Source organism: Conger conger, chromosome 10, assembly GCF_963514075.1.
Source record: "Conger conger chromosome 10, fConCon1.1, whole genome shotgun sequence".
In the NCBI taxonomy this organism is placed as follows: domain Eukaryota; kingdom Metazoa; phylum Chordata; class Actinopteri; order Anguilliformes; family Congridae; genus Conger; species Conger conger.
Window position 1 is genome coordinate 22,307,974 of NC_083769.1, and position 22,403 is coordinate 22,330,376.

Below are 22,403 nucleotides of genomic sequence, written 5' to 3' on the forward strand. Positions count from 1 at the left end.
TAATGTATTGTGAAATTTCCCTCCAGTGGGAAATTACTGTACTGTGACTGAGACAGGGTTGCCTTGTCTGTGTTGTGATGACGGTGGTCTGTTCAACCTCTATTACAGTCTGTCAGCTCTACACACATTAAACAGTGAAGGTTCCTGTCAACGCGGAGACTATAATTTTTAATACCCACCCCTTGATATAATGGACCTCTTGTCATGCACTCAGGTAATAACTAACCAGAAGGGCAAAAACACTGATTATTATTATGGGTTTCATCAGCAGGCAGCTGTTGCCAGGGCAACAAAATGTACTTTCCCAGCCTGATATACAGGGGAAATTCAGGAAGAGCACCTTGACCAATGATACAGGAGCAGTGAGGTGAGCCTCTGACTAAAACTAGACAAAACTCACACCAAACCTCCCCTTTAAATGAGCCGTGTTTGTGAAATGCCATGCAACAACAAAACCTCCCCTTTAAAGTGAACCTCCACCGTGAAAGCAACAAAATGCAGAGAATGGTGAATTAATAAAAAATATATTTTTGATTCCCCTTTCAAAATTGCTTAATGTTTTGTTATTAGTGTTGAAATGAGATGAATGCATTCCATTGAGTTTATACATGGATGTTTACCCATTGTGTTCTGGCTCTGACTTCAAAGTCTTCCTTTTTCACGTTTTAGAGGTTGTCATTTTGTGCTTGCATTCAACTGAATGCCTTTGTTTAAGCCAGAAAGCAGCAGTTAAGGCCATGGTTACATAAAAAATGTATCTTGAATTCCATGCAGATTCCAGCAGAAGGTGGAGTTAGCTCTCTCTCTCTCTCTCTTTCTGTCTCTCTCTCTATCTATCACTGTGTCTCTCTCTCCTTCCCTTCTCCCTCCTTCTCTCCCTCTGTTTGCCAGACCCATGTCTGGTTAAATAAGATACCAAACAGAGCGCTGCCCATTTCTGTCATCAGCATGTCCGTAAACAGAGGAGAGGCCCTGTGTTTTGGGTGCCGGTTCCGGGCACTGCTGCCTCTGAGGGCGGAACAGCCGGATATTCTGTCTCCTCTCTGAAGGCCCTCACGGAGTTCACAGAGCAACTGTGAGCCACTCCTCCCCCATAGGCCTTCAGACCCATCTCTCCTGACCTGCCCCCTACTGGGCACACCACCATGCCAGAGACAGGCATAAATATGGGATGCCCCACCCAGATTCAAATACCTCTTGTAGATTATTGTCCAATGATAAGAATTTACCTTTAAAAACGTCATGTCAAAAGGCCACTGAACTCTAAGCTTGTCATACTTTTTGCCTACTTTTTGCCTGCTTTCTAGTGCATAGCCACTGCTTATGCATATCAGGTAAGTAAAGCATGTATCGAGAAGTTAACTATGTGGGAAAACTGCTGACAAAACATTCCTGCAAATCTTAAAATGAACCTGACTTCCCATTCCTTCTACCCAGCCATATACGTAAACCTGCAGAATTTCATTTTAGACCTTCAAATTATAAGGTTCTAACTGATGTTTTTGACAAAAATGAGGTTGTCACATAAATATGTTGGTGATAGGGCAATAAATATACGTGTTTAAATGTTTAAAAGCTAGAAAAAATGCTAAATTTAAAAGGTTGTATCTACTTGGAGCCCGTTCCCTTTGGTATCTTCGAAGCTCAATATCTCAAAGCCACAGAAAGCAGACAGAACCTTTAATCCCAAGGTCACAGTTTGCTCTCTGGTGGCTTCCATTCCCAGTTGACGAGCCCTACGGGAGGTACCTGTGTGCTGAGCAGATTGTGAGCAGCCAGCCCGTTGGACACGCCCGGGCTATGCGGGGGTGCGAGGGGGAGGCCCGACTGCTCTGTGAAGGCCAGGTGCACGTGGGCCGGGGACACCGTCTGCGAGCCGGGGTTGGATCCCATGGGGCAGTGTTTCACTGATGCAGACTACGGACACACCCATATGGAGAATGGTATAATGCATGCTGGGGCAGCTTAGAGCTGTCCTTCAGTGCCACCAAAAATGCTCTAGCCTGACCAGACAGGCTACTGTGTTACTTATATACTCTCTACATCCCAACTGTAGTTATATTATAATATAATACAAGTATTAATGAAGTAGGGGCCCGGGAGGATGGTGTTTTAGCCCACTCCACTGCCATCAGTGCTGCCTGTATGTCTCTTTATGAATGTTCACAGTTCAAGTTTTAGCTTCAATTGCAGAGGAACATAAATCTCAATATAAATGTGTTCTAGTTAGCTTAGAGATTATTTCATAACAGATGGTTGTTTCTATTGAATGCAGCAAAAATGCTGAGATAAAAGTTTGCCGATAAAAGTGTGTGTGTCTGTGTGTATGAGTGTGTGTGTGTGTGTGTGTGTAGGCGTGTGTGCCTGTCCAATAGTGCATATGCATGTGTTTCTCTCCTGCTTGGAGTCCCTGAACAGGCCTTGAATCCATTAACATACAATAGAATCAATAAGTGCCAGACTCTTAAAGAGACAACAGCAGACCAAATCAATCGCATGCAGATCCTGCCGACCAGTCATACTTGAGTAGTGCAGCAGTGCACAAATCACAGCCCACAAGCCGGAAATGGAGTAGACGGAGATCCAATCCAGTCCAACTAATAACAGTACTGTGCCTAACAAGCTTGGTCTCTAAAGTAAGAATCAGCCCCATCAGCACTTAGTTCATTTTCTCTTAATTATGCTACAGCTTTACTGTACTTTTGTGACTCTATGATTAAACATTTCCATTACAGCAAAGAAATTGGAGATCTTATTTTTTCTTGTCATTAAAAAGCAGTAACAGCGGCACTACCTCTGGCTGCGCGCGGGGCTCCAGCGGGGCGTGGCTGGGCAGGTAGATGGAGGGCAGGGAGCTGTTGTAGGACTGCAGGCAGGGCAGGCGGTGGCGGTCGATGGAGGCGGAGGAGTGGGGCCGCAGGACTGAGGCCATGGGGGGCCGCATGGCTCGGCCCAGGCTGTTGGACTTGCTCTCGCGCCGCTGGTACTCTATGGGAGACTGCAGGGCTGGGAGGGAGAGAGGAGGGGGGCTAAAAATACAGTGCTGCACACGTTTCACATTAAACACGCACCTGAAAAAAACAGCTCAAGCTATAGTACGTTTTGAAACAGCCGGTAACTGGTAATTTCAAGCTGGTCATAGCTGGACACCAGAGCCACTTTATATATTCTGGAACCTGGAAAGAAACGGAGTATTTGGCTGTTTACCTCAGTGTATGGAGATAATCAGCTGTACACTGTGTTTGTCATACACCACAATGTTTCAGGACAAAAGCATTGTCTTCAGGCATCAATTGCGTAAGTTAATCAAAAGATTTCTCTGAAGAAGACTCATTTGATGATTAAAACAGGGTCTGGAATGAAATCCTGGAGCAGTTCAGCCTTACACTGTTGTGTCCCGATGTTTCAGCAAGAGATCGATGCAATAATTCACACTCCATTCACACAATAGTTCGCACTTCAATTATATATTTTTTGAAAACACTTAAGGTGCATATTATCACTTCTCAATTAAGTTCTTATAGGGAGTACAGCAGTACTAACATTTCCATTTTGGTTGCTAGGATACGACACAGTCAGGAAGTAACTGCACTTTATATAACCAAAACATCAGTGATAAGCGATTAATGATATTCATTCAAAACAACAAATATGGTTAATGTTGATGCTGAGTGTAAAAGGAAAGGCTTTGTAAACGTGTTTCTCAGTGAAGGCAGGGTGAGAAGAACAATCCCTTTGCACGTGTTGAGGTCAGTGGTGAGAGTCAGAGGGCCCTGGGTGTTTACCGTTGAGGAAGTTGCGCTGGGTCTCCAGGATCTGGCCCACGCTGCTGACCCAGGCCTGGCTGGTCTCGGGCGTGGCCGCCTGCAGGACGAAGCGCAGCACCGCCCCGTCGGCTCCCCGGGAGGTCAGGGCGAAGCGACAGGGGTCCCCCTCTACACACGCCTCCACGCCGAGACAGCTGACCTGCAGGAGCCAGGGACAGGGAAGGCTTATACGCACTCACACACACACAGACACCACATGCTCATGGTGTGTACGGCCAAAACGTTCAACTTTGGTGTTATCTAACCACAGCACTCTCTTCCACTCGTAATTCCAATGAGGCTTGCCAAACTCAAGATTCTTGTTTTTCTTGTGCTCAGTAAGGGTTGTCTTCGTGCCACCTTCAATGTTGGAATGAAGGTGCCTTTTTTTTTTTGACTTGGTGACCCCAAGACATAACCAATCTCAATGCAATTCTTAAACCATCCAGTTACATTATGGCCTCCCTCATCATCTTCCTTATTATCCCTGGATACAATATGCACTCATGTCCTCATCCTGGCAAGTTTGCAACCATTCCATATGTTTACACCTTTCTATTATTGCCCTTACAGTGTTAGGTGGTATGTTTAACCATTTAACTATTTATTTTTTTGTACCCATTACTTGTGATGGTAAATTACCATCTGTGTCTTCTGAATTTAGTTATTTGGCTTTTCCCATGCTGAAGGTTGACAAAGAGAGTTTGCATACTTGTTACCTCAATTTTATATGAAACAGGATGATGGAATGACACAACTAACATGCATGTAGTTTATTTAGACTGAGATTAACTAAATTAAGTAAACTTGTATGGCAATTTCACTCCATTTAATTTTATTTACAGTAATTGTTAGGGGCGCCAGTGGTTTTCAGAAAAAATGAAATGACTAAATAAAAACATGAGAGTAAATGTATTTAAATAAAAGTATATTGTTTTCCCATATGTTTAAACATAAAATATAGATCCTTATGCGTGTTGTTTATTATACGCAATAATTCTGGAGCCCAGTTTACATACTGTATACACAGAGACACAAACACTCACAACACATACATATACACATAGACAAACAGTCACAAACACTTTTTTATGGTCTCATATTAGGCACCCATATTGAAAACTTGCTTTCTTGCACTTATAAAATATTGCTAAAATCAGACACTTCTTATCACTAGAAGTGACAGAAAAATGAAGCATGTTTTTGTCAAGGCTTCATTACAGCAATGCCCTGTTATCTGTCTGCTCCAATATATCATTAAAGAACCTCCTGCTGGCCCAGAATGTAGCTGCTCATATCTTGACTGGAACAAAGAAGAATGAACAGATACCCCACCCCCTGTGTTAAAGTCCCTATGCTGGCTAAACACCAATTTTAAGGTTCTGCTTCTAACTTTCAAAATACATTGACGTATCTGTCAACCATGCTCCTAATTTACAAGCCTTCAAAGTCACTTTGTTCTCAAGATGCAGGTTGTCTAGTTGACCTAACAATTTCAAAGAACATATCAGGTGGAAGAACCTTCCAAACAAACCATTACACAATATTTATGCAAACATACATGGAAGGCAAACACACAAATACTCATAAATAAATACCCTGACACACAAAAAGTGTCACTCTTGCTCTCCCACACCATCTTTTTCTCTCTCTCTCTCTCTCTCTCTCTCTCTCTCTCTCTCTCTCTCCCTCCCTCTCTCTCCCTCTCCCTCTCTCTCTCTCTCTCTCTCTCTCATATTGAAAACACAAACACAGATACTCTCTCACATATGGAATATTCAAACACACATAAACAGGGCCAAACCTTGATGCTGTTCTTGAAGATATACCCGGGGAGAGAGAATCCCTTCTTGCGGTCGATTGGTTCGCTGAATATGACAATCTGCTCAAAGAGGAAAACCCGCCTCTCCTTGGCTCGAGACAGGAAGCTGTACTCCTGCTCCGTCACCGTGAAGGTGTCCTGCAGCAACAGCTTTCCCTGAGCCGTGATCTTCCCCTGTCAGGAGCAGGAGGAGGCCCAAACCAAAATTCAACATTTCTGCTTTGAAAGGACTGTGAGGGGTAGACCCAATCTTCTTTTAAAGGCCTTTGGAAACCTTGAAAGTTTAGTTTTAGGACATAAAATAAGAGAAATAAGAGCAGTGAGATGGGCAGCTCTAGTGTTTCCTAGACCAGCACATGGCCCTGGGCCAGAACAGCTCTTCTGAAGTTTGGGGGGGGGGGGGGGGGGGTTGAATGTAAAAGGGGGGGTGCTTCACCTCAAATCCCTGCAGCCGCCCCACGTTCATCATATCGTTACAGCGCTTAGGCACGAAGCACATCACCTCCACCGCTTTCTGTACGGAGAGAGGGAACGTGACCCATAAACACAGAGAGGAGGAGGGGGAGAGAGGCAGAGGGCGCGATAAGAAGAGGGAGAGACGGGGAATAATAGAGAGGGAGAGAGAGATAGGAGAGTAAGGGGCAGAATGAAAAAGAGAACTAGTGAGAGGGAGAGATGGATAATGACAGCAGAGAGATAAAGGGAGAGAGAGCTGGGGGAGAGATGAGCGATAGAGGGAGGGTGCGAGTAAGTGATAGAGCGATAGAGAGAAGGGATAGGGAGGGAGGCGCTGTGCTAATGGAAGCATTAGGAGGTCTTGGCTCAGATGCTGCAGCGAGCAGCTGTGCTCCAGGCCTTTACATTCATATTTTTTCAAACTGTTTATCATACATGTTTTAAAACAGTCAAATGAGTCCCTCTAGTTATGGTGTACATGCAGTCATGCAGTCAGGCTCCGGTTTCCTCCCACAATATAAACACGCTGGTTAGGCTACCTGGGAGCTATTAACAGGGCTTTGCTGTAAATGTGCATGCACTCAGTCAACATACCCTGTATAGCACAAGGTTAAATAAAAAAAGAACTGTGAAATGAAACCCTCCAGTAGTTATAGTGTACATGTATTTTTAAACATATTTTTAAATTGTACATTCTAATAGGCCATAGCGATGTTTTTAATGTAGTGCCTCTTGACTTTAACCAAGCAACCAATGAGACAGCAGTATGCCTAACTCCCTCACTTCCTCATTCACAGGCAGTTAGTCAAGTTAGCGCTCAGTCTGCGCAGGTAGATGTGACTGCCCCATGTGCAGAGTGACAGAGAGAGGGCAGGTAGGTGTGACTGCCCCAGGTACACAGAGTGACAGAGAGACACAGTACCTCCAGCTCCACTGTGTCCATCCCTGCCTTAGTGTAGTACTTCAGGAAGTCCTGCAGGGAAAAAGCAATAATTACCAAAAATGAATACCCAATTCTTAGTTATGAATGTCTATATCTATGCGGACCTGTAATATTTCCCCCTCCATTATGGCCCTTATGCACATATAATATACATGTTCATGTACACTCAGAGTTTTACTGTATTAGGTATTTATTAAACATATTTATTTTACTTGTTGGTCTTCTGCCAGACTTGCTGCTCACTGAATGTTTTTGGTTTGTCGCACCACTCTCTGCTGGCTGTTGTGCATGAAAATCCCAGGAGATCAGCAATTTATAAGATACTCAAACCACCCTGTCTGGCACCAATAATCATTCCATGGTCAAAGTCACTTAGATCACATTTCTTCCCCATTCTGACATTTGGTCTGAAAAACAGCTTGACCATGTCTCCATGCTTTTATGCATTTAGTTGCTGCGACATGATTGGCTGATTAAATATTTGCATTAACAAGCTGGTGTACAGGTCTGCCTAATAAAGTGATCACTGAGTGTACATGTTTATGTATATTCCAGAAAAGTAACATTTTTATTTAAATGTTTTTGTTCACAACAGTGATTTCTTTTGATCGTGCTTTTATCTTGTATCTGCTGTTCATCCATAACCTCACAGAGTATATTTAGAGTCACTCTGAGTCCGATGAATAAATTAATGTAAATGTCTTGCCTATGGCAGAGGAATGAGGTGCATTAATGCGTCTGAAAATGGTGGTGATGATTTCACACAGAACGTAATGGCCTCAATGTCTGCAGCCGGAGCCTCAAGCACGGTTCCATCGTGTTATAAATTGATGCAGTTTCCTGATACACTAATGATGCAGATGAGTGGGAATTTTAAAATCATATCGTTATTAGGTTACATCACACATATCACTCACAATGCAAAAGCTTTTATCTTAAATGGTTAAACCCCTCTCTTAAGCCGTTGCCCAATCGAACAGCAGTTTTAGTGGTTCAATGAGGAAGCTTGCTGATAACAAAGCCTTGCATTAATGCACACCCCCACACACACATGCACACAACCCTTCAGTGTGATATTAAAGACAATACCTCCTAGAACACAGTATCCCCCTCACGGCACTTTACTTTCACTTAGCTCACAGAGATCTTAGTGGAAAATTGTGCATAACATTGAAAAGCAGGTGTGGCTTAGAACAAAGGAATCAGGGATGTATCCGATGGAATGTCTTTATTCAGATCACAGCAGGTCAGGCAGGCAATGGTCAGACACGAGCAAACGGGAATATCACAGGTAACCAAGTTTGTGGTGATTAACCCAGACGAGGGTTCGAAACCGGGGCTACCAGGCACAGCAGAGATAATCAGAGCATCATAAAGAGATAATCATAAACAGGCAGGCAGTCAGACATGCCAGAGGTACAAAACGAATTCTGAAAGGCAATAAATGAAAGTCAGAAAACAGAGGTAGCAACACAGACAGAAGGGTAATGCAGAAGACGGTGGTCGGGTTAAATGAAACAGGTCGGTACACAGGTAAGTCAGACTGAAAACCTGCTGTAAGGAATGATGGAAGCAAATTACAATCAAGCAAAGAACAGAAGACAGAGGCGGGTTTAAATAGACAGGTAACAAGGTTTAATGACTGATAGGTGGGTAACACAGAATCAGGAAACAATGAACAGGTGAAACGAATAATGACAGAAAACAGACTTAGAAAAATACAGAGACAGAAAAACACGGATCATGACAAGTTGAGGATGATCAGCACATAGAGATACTCAAAGCACATACAACAGCTGCTCATCGACCTGGATGGCGGGGCCGAGGCTTACCTTCAGCAGGAGCTGGTATTTCATGATTCGTTGTACAGGTTTGATGAGCAGGTCGTTCAGCTGTAGTCGATGTCCCAGCTGTTGTTTCAGCTCCTGTGAGGCAATTAGACATGTTCACACCAAGACACACATGCAAGGTCATAACTCAGTATCAATCAGTTATAAACACCAAGGGCTGCTGTCCTTCAACAATATTAACAAGAAAAAATATCATCAATAGCTTACTCTAAGGTTATCACTTTGATGTATAAATAGAAAGTTTTTTTTTTTTTTGTCAAGTTCCATTTCAAAAAACACAGAAGGAAATTACTAGTTACTAGTTACTAATTACTAATTACTAGTAATTAGAAATGATTAGTTATTTGAAATAACTACCAGAAACCAAAGGCTTAACAGGTTGAATTACAGTATACATGTGGTTTTCCAACCAAATGATGTCCCTGGAGTTTAATAAAGCCATCTTATGAATTTGAAGAAAAGGTACTCACTTCAAAGTAGGTCTCTATGTACTCAGACACAATGTGTTCAGACTTGGGTTTGTTCTGGCAGTAAACCACGTACATGTGAAGACGTCGCTCCTGGAATGGATATACAAACACATGAGTTACACTTCCATTGTATGCCACCAGAGTTAGCTTGCATATTAGCTAGTTAGCAAGCTTCTAATAGAACAAACATGCACACACAGTCAAGTGGTTCATGGACAATAACAACTTAGATTTAATTCACATGATTTATTTTTGATATTCCGCAGCAGAGCTTGGGTCAGTTCCATATTAAACCAGTCATCTTAGGAGTCGAATTGCAATTCCATTCCACTGCAATTCCTCATTTAAACTTGAATTTGTAACAGAGGAGAGTGAAATCTTTCAGTTTGTGAACAGAATTTCAGTCAATTACCTGAACTGAAAGAATTAAACCTGAATCAAGTCCAACCCTGTGATACTTATATAAGCTTGCATAAGGCTGCACTCCTTCCACTGACTTGCATTCATTTTGGATTGCAGCCCTGGAGATGAATACCGGAAATAAATGACAATGACCAGGCAAATGAACCTGTCTGAGGTCAGAGGAGTGATCTGGAAGCTTCATTGGGGCTAAACTATGGCTTCTACTGCTCTCCACTGAGGACCCTGCACCCCACACCTCCACAGTATGAATCTCATGCATTTAGATTTTTCACATCTGCCAGAAGAACAGGCATTCCAGATTGGGAGAAATATAAAGGATAAAAACTATAAAGAAAGAATGACTAGCGTATCACATCCACATGCGCCTCCACGGTTCTGTACCGTGTGCAGTGCCATTAAACTGCCAGCTGTAGAAAACGTACTAGGACTGAAATATCAATAGTGTTATGAAACAGAGTCCTAAAAAAGTGATTATTTGGACTTAAGGGATGCTATGAAGCAGACGTGAGCTCTATCTCGTGTGCCAGGGGTTGCGTAATGAACTGGCAGAGGAGAGGGGCCTGTGGCACACTTCACACTCCAGCTGTGACGCAGATTTGTATGAGTGATCTAGAGCCTGAGCACCATTAGTCTGAGTGTTAAAACAGACACACTCAAAGCCCCCTAGCCTCAAATCCCCTCCTAACTCACTGACCTTGATCACCTAACAATTAGCTGTTAGTAGTGAGTGTCTGCAGTACTTGTGCCGGTCTGGTATCCTAGTGCACTATTGCAACACTGCCTGGTGCAATCGTATGCCCACTGCTGGGGCTTAGTTGGTAAGGTTGTGCATAGTTGGCTGTGCCTGCATGGCTAACGTGATCATTACAAAATAAACAAATTAGAAAGTAAGTAAAGTACAACCCTGGATTGTACAGGCTAAATAACATGGACTGAGCTAGTTATCTGGTGGCTCCTAGCATTTATCATTCAGAACTGATGTCTGACAGAAACAGAAACAGAGAGCGAGAGAGAAAGAGAAAGAGAAGGAGAGAGCGTCTTCCTCTAGGGGTGAGATAAAGGAGAAGTGTCTGTCCACTAAAATGCCAGTGGCTCATCTGCAGCCTCCTGTCGGACTGAAAAACCTCCGTCTGCTCCCAAACCTCCTGCTCCTCATTACTCCCCTCCCCAACACGATGCGGTGATTTAGGGGCTTTTTTCCACTTTTCCAAAAGTCGATTTGAGTTCATTTCCCGAAGGATGTTCTTCATCATGCTAAATGGTTTCTGTGGCCGAGGGAAGAATGATTTCATTCAATCCAGTTAATTAAACAAGTCGGGCTTATTAAATAACAGTGGCCTGGAACTAGGGCATAAGCCACAAGACCCTGTGAAAACTTAGTATGTTTACGGACCCCTCCCCCGACAATGACTCCCAGTTTCCTGCTCCAGCGGAGTCTGCCAAATGCTCGTCTCCAAAACAGCACTAACCGTTCGCGCACGCACAGCCGCTAGCTGTATAATGTAGCTGTGTCATAAGTGCTGTTAAACCACCGCAGCTACAGCGAGAGCTCAGCGCTGGACTTCTACTATCGCCTGCCTTTGACTGTCCAAAAAGAAAGAATCAAAGACATATAAACCTCACCAAAGAATTACACCCCGTGACACTGCTGTACCAGTGTGTTTAGCATTATGCTTTGTAGTCTTGTGATCTTACGCGTGAGGGTTTTTTTTTCATTCTTTCTGTTTTTTCTTGCCTGCTTCCTGACCAGGCCAGTCAAAGTTGCATCTGGCCTGCAGCAGTGAGCTGTTTGTACAGCAGAGTGAAAACATGGCGATATATAGACGACAACATAAACAGGATGGGAAACAGTGGAGAGGCTCTCAAACACAGTGAGCCATTGTCCTGAAGGAACGGCACGCCATTATCTTAAACAGCCCCAGTTTCCCTGGTATTGTTGTGTGTTGTAACAAACAGCAAAAGGCAGTAGCTCCAGCACACACACATACACATACACACACAAGCAGCCACACAAACAGTCACAAACACACATACACACAAACAGCAACACAAACACACATGCACATACACAAACTCACAAACACACAGACAAAAGCAGCCGAAACAAACACACTTGAATGCATAAACAAACACACGTAAACTTGCGCATGTGCACACACACGTACACACTAGGCTGTGGGACTCACGTGTTTGATGAACAGTTGTGCCAACCTCTCTGGCTCAGAGACACTCTTATTCAACTCCTCCAGGAAATAACTGTGCAGAGAGAGAGCAGAGAGAGAGTTAGACTCTGTGCTGTACAGACACAGTGCAGAGAGTTAGACTCTGTGCTGTACAGACACAGTGCAGAGAGTTAGACTCTGTGCTGTACAGACACAGTGCAGAGAGTTAGACTCTGTGCTGTACAGACACAGTGCAGAGAGTTAGACTCTGTGCTGTACAGACACAGTGCAGAGAGTTAGACTCTGTGCTGTACAGACACAGTGCAGAGAGTTAGACTATGTGCGGCACAGACACAGAGAGTGTGCGGCCCTTGTGGATTATGTGGCATACTGTGGCTTCAGAAAGTATTCAGACCCCTTCACTTTATTGTGCTGTACATTTAATTATAAAAAAATTATAAAAACATGTTTTCACTTGGTCATTATGTCATATGGGTTATTGAGTGTAGATTGATTGGGAGAAATTGCTATTTTATCCATTTAAAATTAAATCTACAATAAAGTGTGCAAAATGTGATGGGGTCTGAATACTTTCTCAAGCCACTGGATGCAGAGGTTGCAGACCAAGTCCACATAGATGTATAAAACCAACATGCTATATAAGTATAAATGGTCTGCACATTCACAAGTGCCACGCGTAACATGCAAACTATGCAGACAATGCAGACGTATAAAACGCCCTAGACACTGTACATGTGCACTGTAGACTGCGGTATAAGTCATAGAACACAATTCACACACTGCGGTACTTTTCAGTACAACAAGAGCAGATGTGAAGGGAAAAACTCTCTCTCTCTCTCTAAAACACATACAGTATAAGAGCTGAAAAGGAAGCTGTGTTTCTCAGACACACACTCACTCTTTGTGCCAGTCGTAAATCTGGTGAATATTCCCAAACACAATCTTATCCTTTCCCTTCATGTCCTCAGGAACCCCCTTTGTGTTCATAGTGGCCATGTAGCCCTGTAACACACACACACACACACACACACACAAACACAGGCACGCACACAATAACTAAAATAATGCATTGTAAAGCATGTGTACCCAAGGTTTCTGTACAGGGAATGACAGTGATAAACACACAAGTCAAGCATTATTAAGAAACAAATATAACAGGTGATCTGTAAGGTGATCGAAATATATTAGGATCCTTCCAAATAACAGTGTTTAGCCATGGACTGCATCCCAGCCTCACACAATGATAGGATTCATAGCATCAGTAACAAGCATATCCAATAAACCAGGCAATTTCAGAAAACCAAAAAACGGTTGTTTTGGAGCAATGCTATTCTTTTTCTTTTTTTATGTCCTCCAGTGTTTTTGATAATTAATAATAGCCATTTAAGCTCAGCAAAGCAATGTGAGCTTTATTGGTTTGTGTACATGCAGCAAGTATGGCTTGGGTTTGTATGCAGCTTACCTCCACAATGTGGGAGAGATCTGCCACATACAGCTTCTCTGTCTCTATGAGTTCATTCAACACGTACCTGGAGAGAGAGAGAAGAAAGAATGGTAGAGGGAAAGAGCAAGATGGGAAGAGACAGCAAGTTTGCCCATAAAACATTAGAACTGGATTGAAATTAATAGAGAGAATAATAGGGAAACATATTATTAGTCATAACAGCAGTATATAGGTAGTATGGCAAGCTAATAACAGGAAGAGTATCATGTCAGTCATTTTGAAGGATTGTCTGATCAAAGGCCTCCTTACCAAACCTATAACGACAGGGCTGTATTTTAGTTAGAAATACATTCAACAAGCTCACCTGATGTATTAATATCTATGACAGACAGAGAATCCCAAAATTAGTAGATATGGTATATTTTAGGTTCAATATACATGGGCCTGTGTACTTATAATATGCCTAATGCCAACTTCAAGGTAGCTATACCAGTGATGCAATCTGAGTCTTCTTATTGGTTTGCCGTGAAAGGTGTATTTTATTGACCAATAGGACACGCTGTAATTAGGGAAAGCATACATGCTCTTCTCCATGGCACTCCTCCTCTCTTCCTCGCTGTCTATCGTAGCTGACGATTGGCTGGATGTGTCGTCCATCAAGGTGAAGCCATCATCATCTGCCTGAGGACTTGTGGATTGATTATCCTGGTTAGAGAGAGAGACGACATACAGTAACACTTCATCACGTTTAGCTAACAAATGCAAGAAGTGAACACTGAAGTCAAAAACCTATTTTGGGAAAAAGGTTGAAAGAATGATTTTCATTTGTGTGCAATATTATTGACAAGCTATTTACTGTGAGGGTGAGTGTGCATGTGTGTGTATTCCTTTGTGGGTGCACATATGTACACTCAGTGAGCACTTTATTAGACCTGTACACTAGCATGTTAATGCAAATATTTAATCAGCCAATCATGTGGCAGCAGTAAACGCATAAAAATATGCAGACAAGGTAAAGAGGTTCAGCTGTTTTTCAGACCAAATGTCAGAATAGGGAAGAAATGGAATCAAAGTGACTTTGACCGTGGAATGATTGTTGGTGCCAGACAGAGTGGTTTGAATATCTCAGAAACTGCTGATCTCCAGGGATTTTCACACACAACAGTCTCTAGAGTTTGCAGAGAATGGTGTGAAAAACAAAAAACATCCAGTGAGCAGCAATCTGCAGACAGAAATGCCTTGTTAATGAGAGAGGTCAGAGGAGAAGGGCCAGACTGGTTGAAGCTGACAGGAAGGTCACAGTAACGCAAATAACCACACATTACAAAAGTGGTATGCAGAACAGCATCTCTGAACACACAATGCATCAAACCTCTTAAGTGGATAGGCTACAGCAGCAGAAGACCAGTAAGTAAAAATTTTTTTTATCATAAATATCTAATAAAGTGCTCACTGAGCGTATGCGTTTGTGTGTGTGTACATGTATTCATTTACGGGTATATGGATGTGTGTGTGTCTGCATGCGTGTATATATGCACATGGCCCAGAGCAAAAATTATGCTTTTAGGATAAATGGATTTCATTTAGCAAAAAAGCTTTCATGAATCACTGCATGAACACTCTACAGATAAAGCCAGGGGGAAATGTGATGGATTCTGCTGCAAATCCATTCATTATTTACCGCTTGCCTTTCACCTCTTTTTAATAAAGTCCTGCCTAAAAATAACCAGGTGCTATTATACATATTATACATGTCTATGTACACACACACACACGCAACCACACAATTGTACTTCCTTGGTTTCAATGCAAGGCAATAATCTGAAATTGCAAATATCATCTAATTTCGCCTGTGGTTCACTGGCAAACAAAAATTAATGAACCTTTTTAACTGAATGAAAAATGCAGAGCCGCACAGTTCATTTCTAATGAAGAAGTGGTGTGAAGCAACACAGACATGATAAATGTACTGCACTTGGTTTGCTGGAGAATAATAATTATTGGTTTCACAGAGCTACAAAATAAAGTTTTAATTCAAAGGCATTCCAATATTCCATTGTTCTTCTTCAAACGAGACTGCTGCAGACTGCAGAGATGTTTCCAGAAGACAAATGAGAGGGAGGACTGAAAATGTGAAATATGAAGGTGGGGGGAGAGCATGAGAGCGTCAAGTGGCAGGGAGAGCACTTTGGCAGGTGTTTAAGATGGTGTTTGGAAGTCTAATTGGCAGGTGTTTAAGATGGTGTTTGGAAGTCTAATTGGCAGGCGTTTAAGATGGTGTTTGGAAGTCTAATTGGCAGGTGTTTAAGATAGAGAGAGAGGGAGACAGAAAGAAAGAGACAGAAGAGGAAGAGAATGAGCAAGACCGAGCATGGATGCTATGCTGGAATGATCCGGGTTGCCCCGGCAACGGAAGACAAGAAGTCAGGCACCAGCGACAGTGAGGGAATTATGACAGGGATGAGTCTGTTAGGAGTGATGATGTGGGGTGTCAACGCCACAGTGAGAGCTACAGAGACAGAGAGGGAGAGGGAGAGAGAAAGGCCATAAGTGGACAGCTTATAGAATCAGGAACAGTGTATTTCGCCCAAACACAAGAAATCTGCCCTGATTGTGAGAGACTCTCAGAGAGAGAAATAGAGGCTCCCATTGCTGCCTGGAGAAGAGGGAATGAGGCTTCAGTGGCACAGCAAGCCATCTGCACACAGCCTGAGGGACAGAGAGTACTTGTACATTGTGCTGACAATATTTACCCCATGTCCTCTATGCCAGCGAAGCATGTATAATTGAATTTCAGGTGTGGACAGTCCCACAGAGACTGTAAACAGATGTTGTTCCACCATGCCGCAGCTGGCTTATTTCCCATGCTTTGTTTCCTCCCATACACCCATATCACTGGCCTAACAGCTACAGTTTCATACATCCGCCGTTTCCCAGCGAACCTGTCACATATGCAGACTGCGTGTGACCCTCTTGCACATGCGCTAGGTACAGTGATCTGGCAAGGTGGCTCAGCTTTTAAAATGTGTGCTTCCTTCCACAGGCTGAGACTGGGGAACGTGTCACGCATGAGAGAGAACATTTTCACGCAAGCCAAAGAGCCAGCTGAAAAGCGGTCGGTTTTTATTTACTTTGCTTTTAGTTTGTTATTTTTACCTGGATCCTGTGATGGTAAAAGGGTGAAAGAAGAAGACATTTTGTTGGTCTAGCGCACCCCCGCGCACCCCCCCGCCCCCCCCCCCCCCCCCCCCCCCCACAGCACTGTTTTCATCACTGATTCAAAATAACGTAACTTTAATCAAACAGTGACTCTGTGTAATGGCAGGCTAACTCAAGGGTAATAGAGCAGACTTACCTTTCCTGGTTCCATGGGTCAAAGTAATACTGCAGCAGTGTCTTGGCCACATGTGGTCTGAACCCAACAAGCTGACAATACTAACTCTAGAGAATTCACAGGGGAGTGATTCATACCAGTCAGTGCAGAATCACCCGTGCTGAATCAGCCTTGTCTTCAAAAAATATGTGGAGCAACCAGTGTCTTCTGGGTGGATTTAAAAGCCCATAAGAGAGCAGCTTCATTACTTCGGAGCCCCCCTCTCCCAGGCCCTGAGAGCCCACCCAGACACGGCCTTCAGCTGAAATCCCCCTTAAATGAGCGCTAGATTCCACCTAAGCCCCGCTTCTTCAGGAACATTTGCAATCGCTGTTTCAGAACACTGAATACCAAAATGATCTGACTCTCTCCCCCTTTTCCTCCTGTATTCTCCTTTCACTCCATCTGCCCCTCCCTCCCCCTCTCTCTCTCTCTTTTTATTTGTGGGATATCTGTTGTCCTCTGCCGGGCTTCCTGTGTGTCTTTCTCTCCTGCATTCACTCCCACAGAAACCTGAACGCAGCTCAGGGTCCTGGGACGCTGTAACACACACCTAATCTCAGGCCTTTTCACACGCCGGCTCACAGACCTACTCACCTGTTCATACACCTGCACACACACACGTGATAACACTCCTGTTCAGACCTGTTCACTCACCTACTCACCTGCTCACGTACCTGTCCGGACACCTGTTGACATGCTTGAAAACTGACAGCAGGGTTTTTCTTCAGCAGCAACTATCCTTCATAAACCCACAAACTGCACTCTACGACTGGATCACACACACACACACACACACACACACACACACACACACTGTGTCCATTCGCCACTTAAGCAGGACACGTCTCCCTCCCTCCTAGTCGAGCAGAGGGACACCAGACAATGAGAGGTGGAGACATGTCAGGCATTTATAGTCATATAATATCAGTGAGCCCGCAGGGCTCTCCGGACTCTATTTTTATGCAAAAAGCCACTATTGTCTGCAATTGAGACTTTGTCTCCAGACTGACCCCTCCCCCTTCCCCAACCCAGCCCCCATGTCCACTGCTCTTTCCTCCCCAAATAATGATCGCTTCCAGATGTGCTCACCCCCCTCCCCCCAAACAGGAAAGATCCCGCTTTTTAAAATTTTTATTTTATTTTCAGGCTGCCCTTGTTTTTCTACACAGAAGCCTTTTCATGATAAATCAGCCAGTTTCAATAAAGGCTGAGGTCATGGCTGTCTGTCCTGGGGAGATGTGCGCTAAGGTTTCCTTTGTAAATGTGCTGTTTGCAGGGGGTAAGGGGGGATTGGAGGGGGGGTGGCAGAGGTGTCAGTTTCTTAAAAGCCCCCTGTTTTTCTGAAAAGGCCCATATACCGATACACCATTGCGTGTCTCAGGAAACGCCCGGCTCGGTCTGGCACTCCCTGCGCCCCTAGGTTCGGTCGGACATGTCGGATCACTTTGCGCACCCGCCAGGGAATTCTCCTCTGGTTGATAAACCATAAGCGCAAACCCCTCCCTCCCCTCCCACTGAAGGCAAAAGCTCAAAATTCTTATCTGACCTGAAAATCTGCCATTTTGTTTCCGTTTACTCTACACACACCCAGGGTGAACAAGAGACAGAGAGTGCAGAGTCTGGACATCCACGATAATCATGTTGTTCACGTATAGGTCCAACACGTCCAATCCTTCAGACTTTCTGAAGGAAACGTCTTATCTGTGGATTGCTCACTGCGATTCCTGGGAAGCGCACAAATGCCCCTCAGAACCATAATCATCTCGCTACACCCTAATCTCTCTCTCTTCCCTCTTGGAGTACTGACTCACTCTCTGGCACTTTGGGGGACATGACCAGCAAGTCTGCCTGTGTCGAATAAGAGGAGGAATGAGGACTTGAGGAGGGAAAGAGAGGTGTGTGTGTGTATATATGAGCATGTGTGGGGCAGGCAGGGAGGCACACAGGGGGGAAAGAGGGGTTAGGGTTGGCCAAACACTAGCGAGGCCCATTCCTCAGGGTTGAATCAACATGTCCTCCTCAACACGGCATTAACACGGTCCGACTGAGCACTCTGTCATTAAGACAGTCAGACTGAGCACTCTGTCATTAACACAGTCACACTGTGCACTCTGTCATTAACACAGTCAGACTGAGCACTCTGTCATTAACACAGTCAGACTGAGCACTCCTCATTAACACAGTCAGACTGTGCACTCTGTCATTAACACAGTCACACTGAGCACTCTGTCATTAACACAGTCACACTGAGCACTCTGTCATTAACACAGTCACACTGTGCACTCTGTCGTTAACACAGTCACACTGAGCACTCTGTCATTAACACAGTCACACTGAGCACTCTGTCATTAACACAGTCAGACTGAGCACTCTGTCATTAACACAGTCAGACTGAGCACTCCTCATTAACACAGTCAGACTGTGCACTCTGTCATTAACACAGTCACACTGAGCACTCTGTCATTAACACAGTCACACTGAGCACTCTGTCATTAACACAGTCACACTGTGCACTCTGTCGTTAACACAGTCACACTGAGCACTCTGTCATTAACACAGTCACACTGAGCACTCTGTCATTAACACAGTCACACTGAGCACTCTGTCGTTAACACAGTCACACTGAGCACTCTGTCATTAACACAGTCACTCTGTCATTAACACAGTCACACTGAGCACTCTGTCATTAACACAGTCACACTGAGCACTCTGTCATTAACACAGTCACACTGTCATTAACACAGTCACACTGAGCACTCTCATTAACACAGTCACACTGTGCACTCTGTCATTAACACAGTCACACTGAGCACCCTGTCATTAACACAGTCACACTGTGCACCCTGTCATTAACACAGTCACACTGTGCACTCTGTCATTAACACAGTCACACTGTGCACTCTGTCATTAACACAGTCACTCTGTCATTAACACAGTCACACTGAGCACTCTCATTAACACAGTCACACTGAGCACTCTGTCGTTAACACAGTCACACTGAGCACTCTGTCATTAACACAGTCACTCTGTCATTAACACAGTCACACTGAGCACTCTCATTAACACAGTCACACTGTGCACTCTGTCATTAACACAGTCACACTGAGCACTCTGTCATTAACACAGTCACACTGAGCACTCTGTCATTAACACAGTCACTCTGTCATTAACACAGTCACACTGAGCACTCTGTCATTAACACAGTCACTCTGTCATTAACACAGTCACACTGTGCACTCTCACCAGACCGAGACGGCCTCCAAATAAAATAACCTAAAATAAAATTACCATACATTTCTCTTTGAATCACTGGGTTCCTCTGAGTCATTGGCACATTTATCTCCGCGCTGCTGTGCCGGTCTATACCTGGACATGAATTTACCTTCTCAGGCAACACAATCTATTTGGTTAATTAAAAAAAACCTTATTAAAAGAAAACGGTAGTTGCATGCTCTGTCATCCAACCCAAAGACCAATGTGTGCATGCATACCGAGCATTTTCAAAAAACATCGTTTTGAAACATCGTTTTTTTGCAATAAATTAAATCTTTTTATTTTTCTGATTGCTCTCCATTAGTCTGTACCTTGCTACAGTTTTGTGCAAGTGTCCTCCCTCCCAGTGTGTATGTGTGTGTTTATAGATGTTTCCTGCAATCGACCAGAATGTTCCTTAACAGCAACCTACACCGCACCACCAACATCACAGTGTATCAGGCAGTGTGTGTCCACACTTCTGTATGGGTGCGAGACAGGGACACTCTATAGTCACCACCGAAACGAACTCTGCGCATTTTTAAAGTGGCCTGGCAGGGCTATGTCCTGCACCATGAGAACTTAAACTGGACCATCGCTCACTACCAGCTGAGATGACTTGGCATCAGAATGGCGCAGGACTGCCTCCCCGGGAGAATCCTATACAGACAGTTGAGAGTAGGTTTTGTTCTGCTGGTGGACAAAAGAAACGCTACAAAGACCAACTGAATATCTCCCTCAAGAAGTGTGGGACTGGAGAAAACAGCCTCCAACTGAACCAGTCTTTGTAGGTCATGTCAAGAAGGGGTGCAGCTGGCAGAGGAAAAGCGGGCCATACTTGGCGATTAACCATGGCTGCAACCGACAGAACACATCAGGCTTTCATGCGCACTGTCTGTGGCAGGCATTGTGCATCCTGCAGCGAACTCATAACAAGCAGTAGTAGAGGTCATCATCGGACACAATAGACTACCTTAAGCAGTAATGTACTTGCTCACCTGTGTGTGTGTGAGTGTGCCGTCTCCCTGCAGTAGTTCTGACAGGTAGCTGTCAGTCAGAGTCTGTCCCTCGCCTTCAGCCTTCAGTGGACCGTCTCTCCACTCCTGCAACACAATACACGGCATTTACTGCACCTGCGGGAGCTTATAACTACAGCTGCAAAGAGAGTGGGGGCTTATAACAGCTTATAGGAGCTGTGCAGAGAGAGGATGTTAATGCTGCAGCTACACAGAGAGAGGATGTTATTACTGCAGCTACACAGAGAGAGGATGTTAATGCTGCAGCCACACAGAGAGGATGTTAATGCTGCAGCTGTGCAGAGAGGGGAGTGTTGACACTCTAGGTGCCACTTGATTACTTAATGGCAGCGGCAAAAACTCCAGAATGAATTTCCTGCTCATATTTTCTGCATTTGCATGTACATCCATCACCTTCACAAGAAGAGTTCAGAAGCTTAACTACCAGGAAGCTGATGTTGCCATGGTAACTGACATAATAGCGGGCCCTGGTATTACAGAGCGACTCAGTCAGAGAAGGCAGTCATAGGTCTGAGCATCTGAGCCCTCAGCAACACGAAGACCCTGTCCTTCCAAACGCCAGGTCAGCTTTAAACGGGCCAGCATTCCTGGGCTTATCATCGCTGAATGATAACCTTCCGTAAATAGATTCTCGGCTATGGCATTTTGCACGTGACGCCATGTACATTTTGATGGATTTAAATTGGCTGTCAGTGTTTTACCATTCATGGAGCTGGAAAAAATCTCTCTGAAAGTGATCCCAACGCTATCGTTCTTCACTGTTGTTGTTATAGTAATGTGGACTCCGCTATCCACTTGAGTTTTTTAAACGGCATATTTATAGTCCTCTTTTTTATTTATTGTTCTGGGTGCGGATGGGCCTTTAAGCAGTCACTAGAGGAGTGCACATGCAACAACTGGAGCACTCCCAGGGTGCAGGTGCGGACCCTCCCCAGCAGAGCGGCTGTGGGCCCTACCGGCTCTTGGTCAGCAGTGGGTAGGATGGTGAAGCCTCCCTCCAGAGCCCGAGAGGGGCCCAGGTCCTGGCTCTTCTGGGCAGGGGGAGGCTTGCCCTCCAGCCTGCGCACCTGTCGCTCGCCCTTGGCTCCGCCCCCGGCCGCGCCCGCGGAGCTCAGCTTGCGGACGGGATTGGTCAGCCACTTCTTCAGAGTGCTGACGGAGCGGCGGGAGCTGGGGGAGCTGGGGGCGGAGCTTCCCGAGGCCTGGGGGGGCAGAGACGCCACAGAGGTGGAGATACTGCCCTCACTGCCCCCCACGGAGTAGGATTCTGAGAGAGAGAGAGAGAGAAGAGAGAGAGAGAGAGAGAGGGGGAGAGGGGGAGAGAGGGAGGGAGAGAGAGAG

The 22,403-nt window shown here is 44.5% G+C and overlaps 1 protein-coding gene across 2 annotated transcripts in view; it reads right to left on the minus strand.

Moving 5' to 3' along the window:
• arhgef25a (Rho guanine nucleotide exchange factor (GEF) 25a) overlaps positions 1-22,403 on the minus strand; it is a 66,185-nt gene that overhangs the window by 2,808 nt on the left and 40,974 nt on the right. For both annotated transcript variants that reach the window (XM_061258980.1, XM_061258981.1), the window contains 14 exons: positions 22,019-22,329; positions 21,024-21,128; positions 13,978-14,102; positions 13,416-13,482; positions 12,852-12,955; positions 11,957-12,026; positions 9,348-9,437; positions 8,860-8,952; positions 7,007-7,057; positions 6,065-6,142; positions 5,611-5,802; positions 3,786-3,966; positions 2,795-3,006; positions 1,750-1,917 (listed from right to left, as the gene is read on the minus strand). In XM_061258980.1, the coding sequence (XP_061114964.1) occupies positions 1,750-1,917; positions 2,795-3,006; positions 3,786-3,966; positions 5,611-5,802; positions 6,065-6,142; positions 7,007-7,057; positions 8,860-8,952; positions 9,348-9,437; positions 11,957-12,026; positions 12,852-12,955; positions 13,416-13,482; positions 13,978-14,102; positions 21,024-21,128; positions 22,019-22,329 (1,847 nt within the window). The remainder of the gene's footprint in view (positions 1-1,749; positions 1,918-2,794; positions 3,007-3,785; positions 3,967-5,610; positions 5,803-6,064; positions 6,143-7,006; positions 7,058-8,859; positions 8,953-9,347; positions 9,438-11,956; positions 12,027-12,851; positions 12,956-13,415; positions 13,483-13,977; positions 14,103-21,023; positions 21,129-22,018; positions 22,330-22,403) is intronic.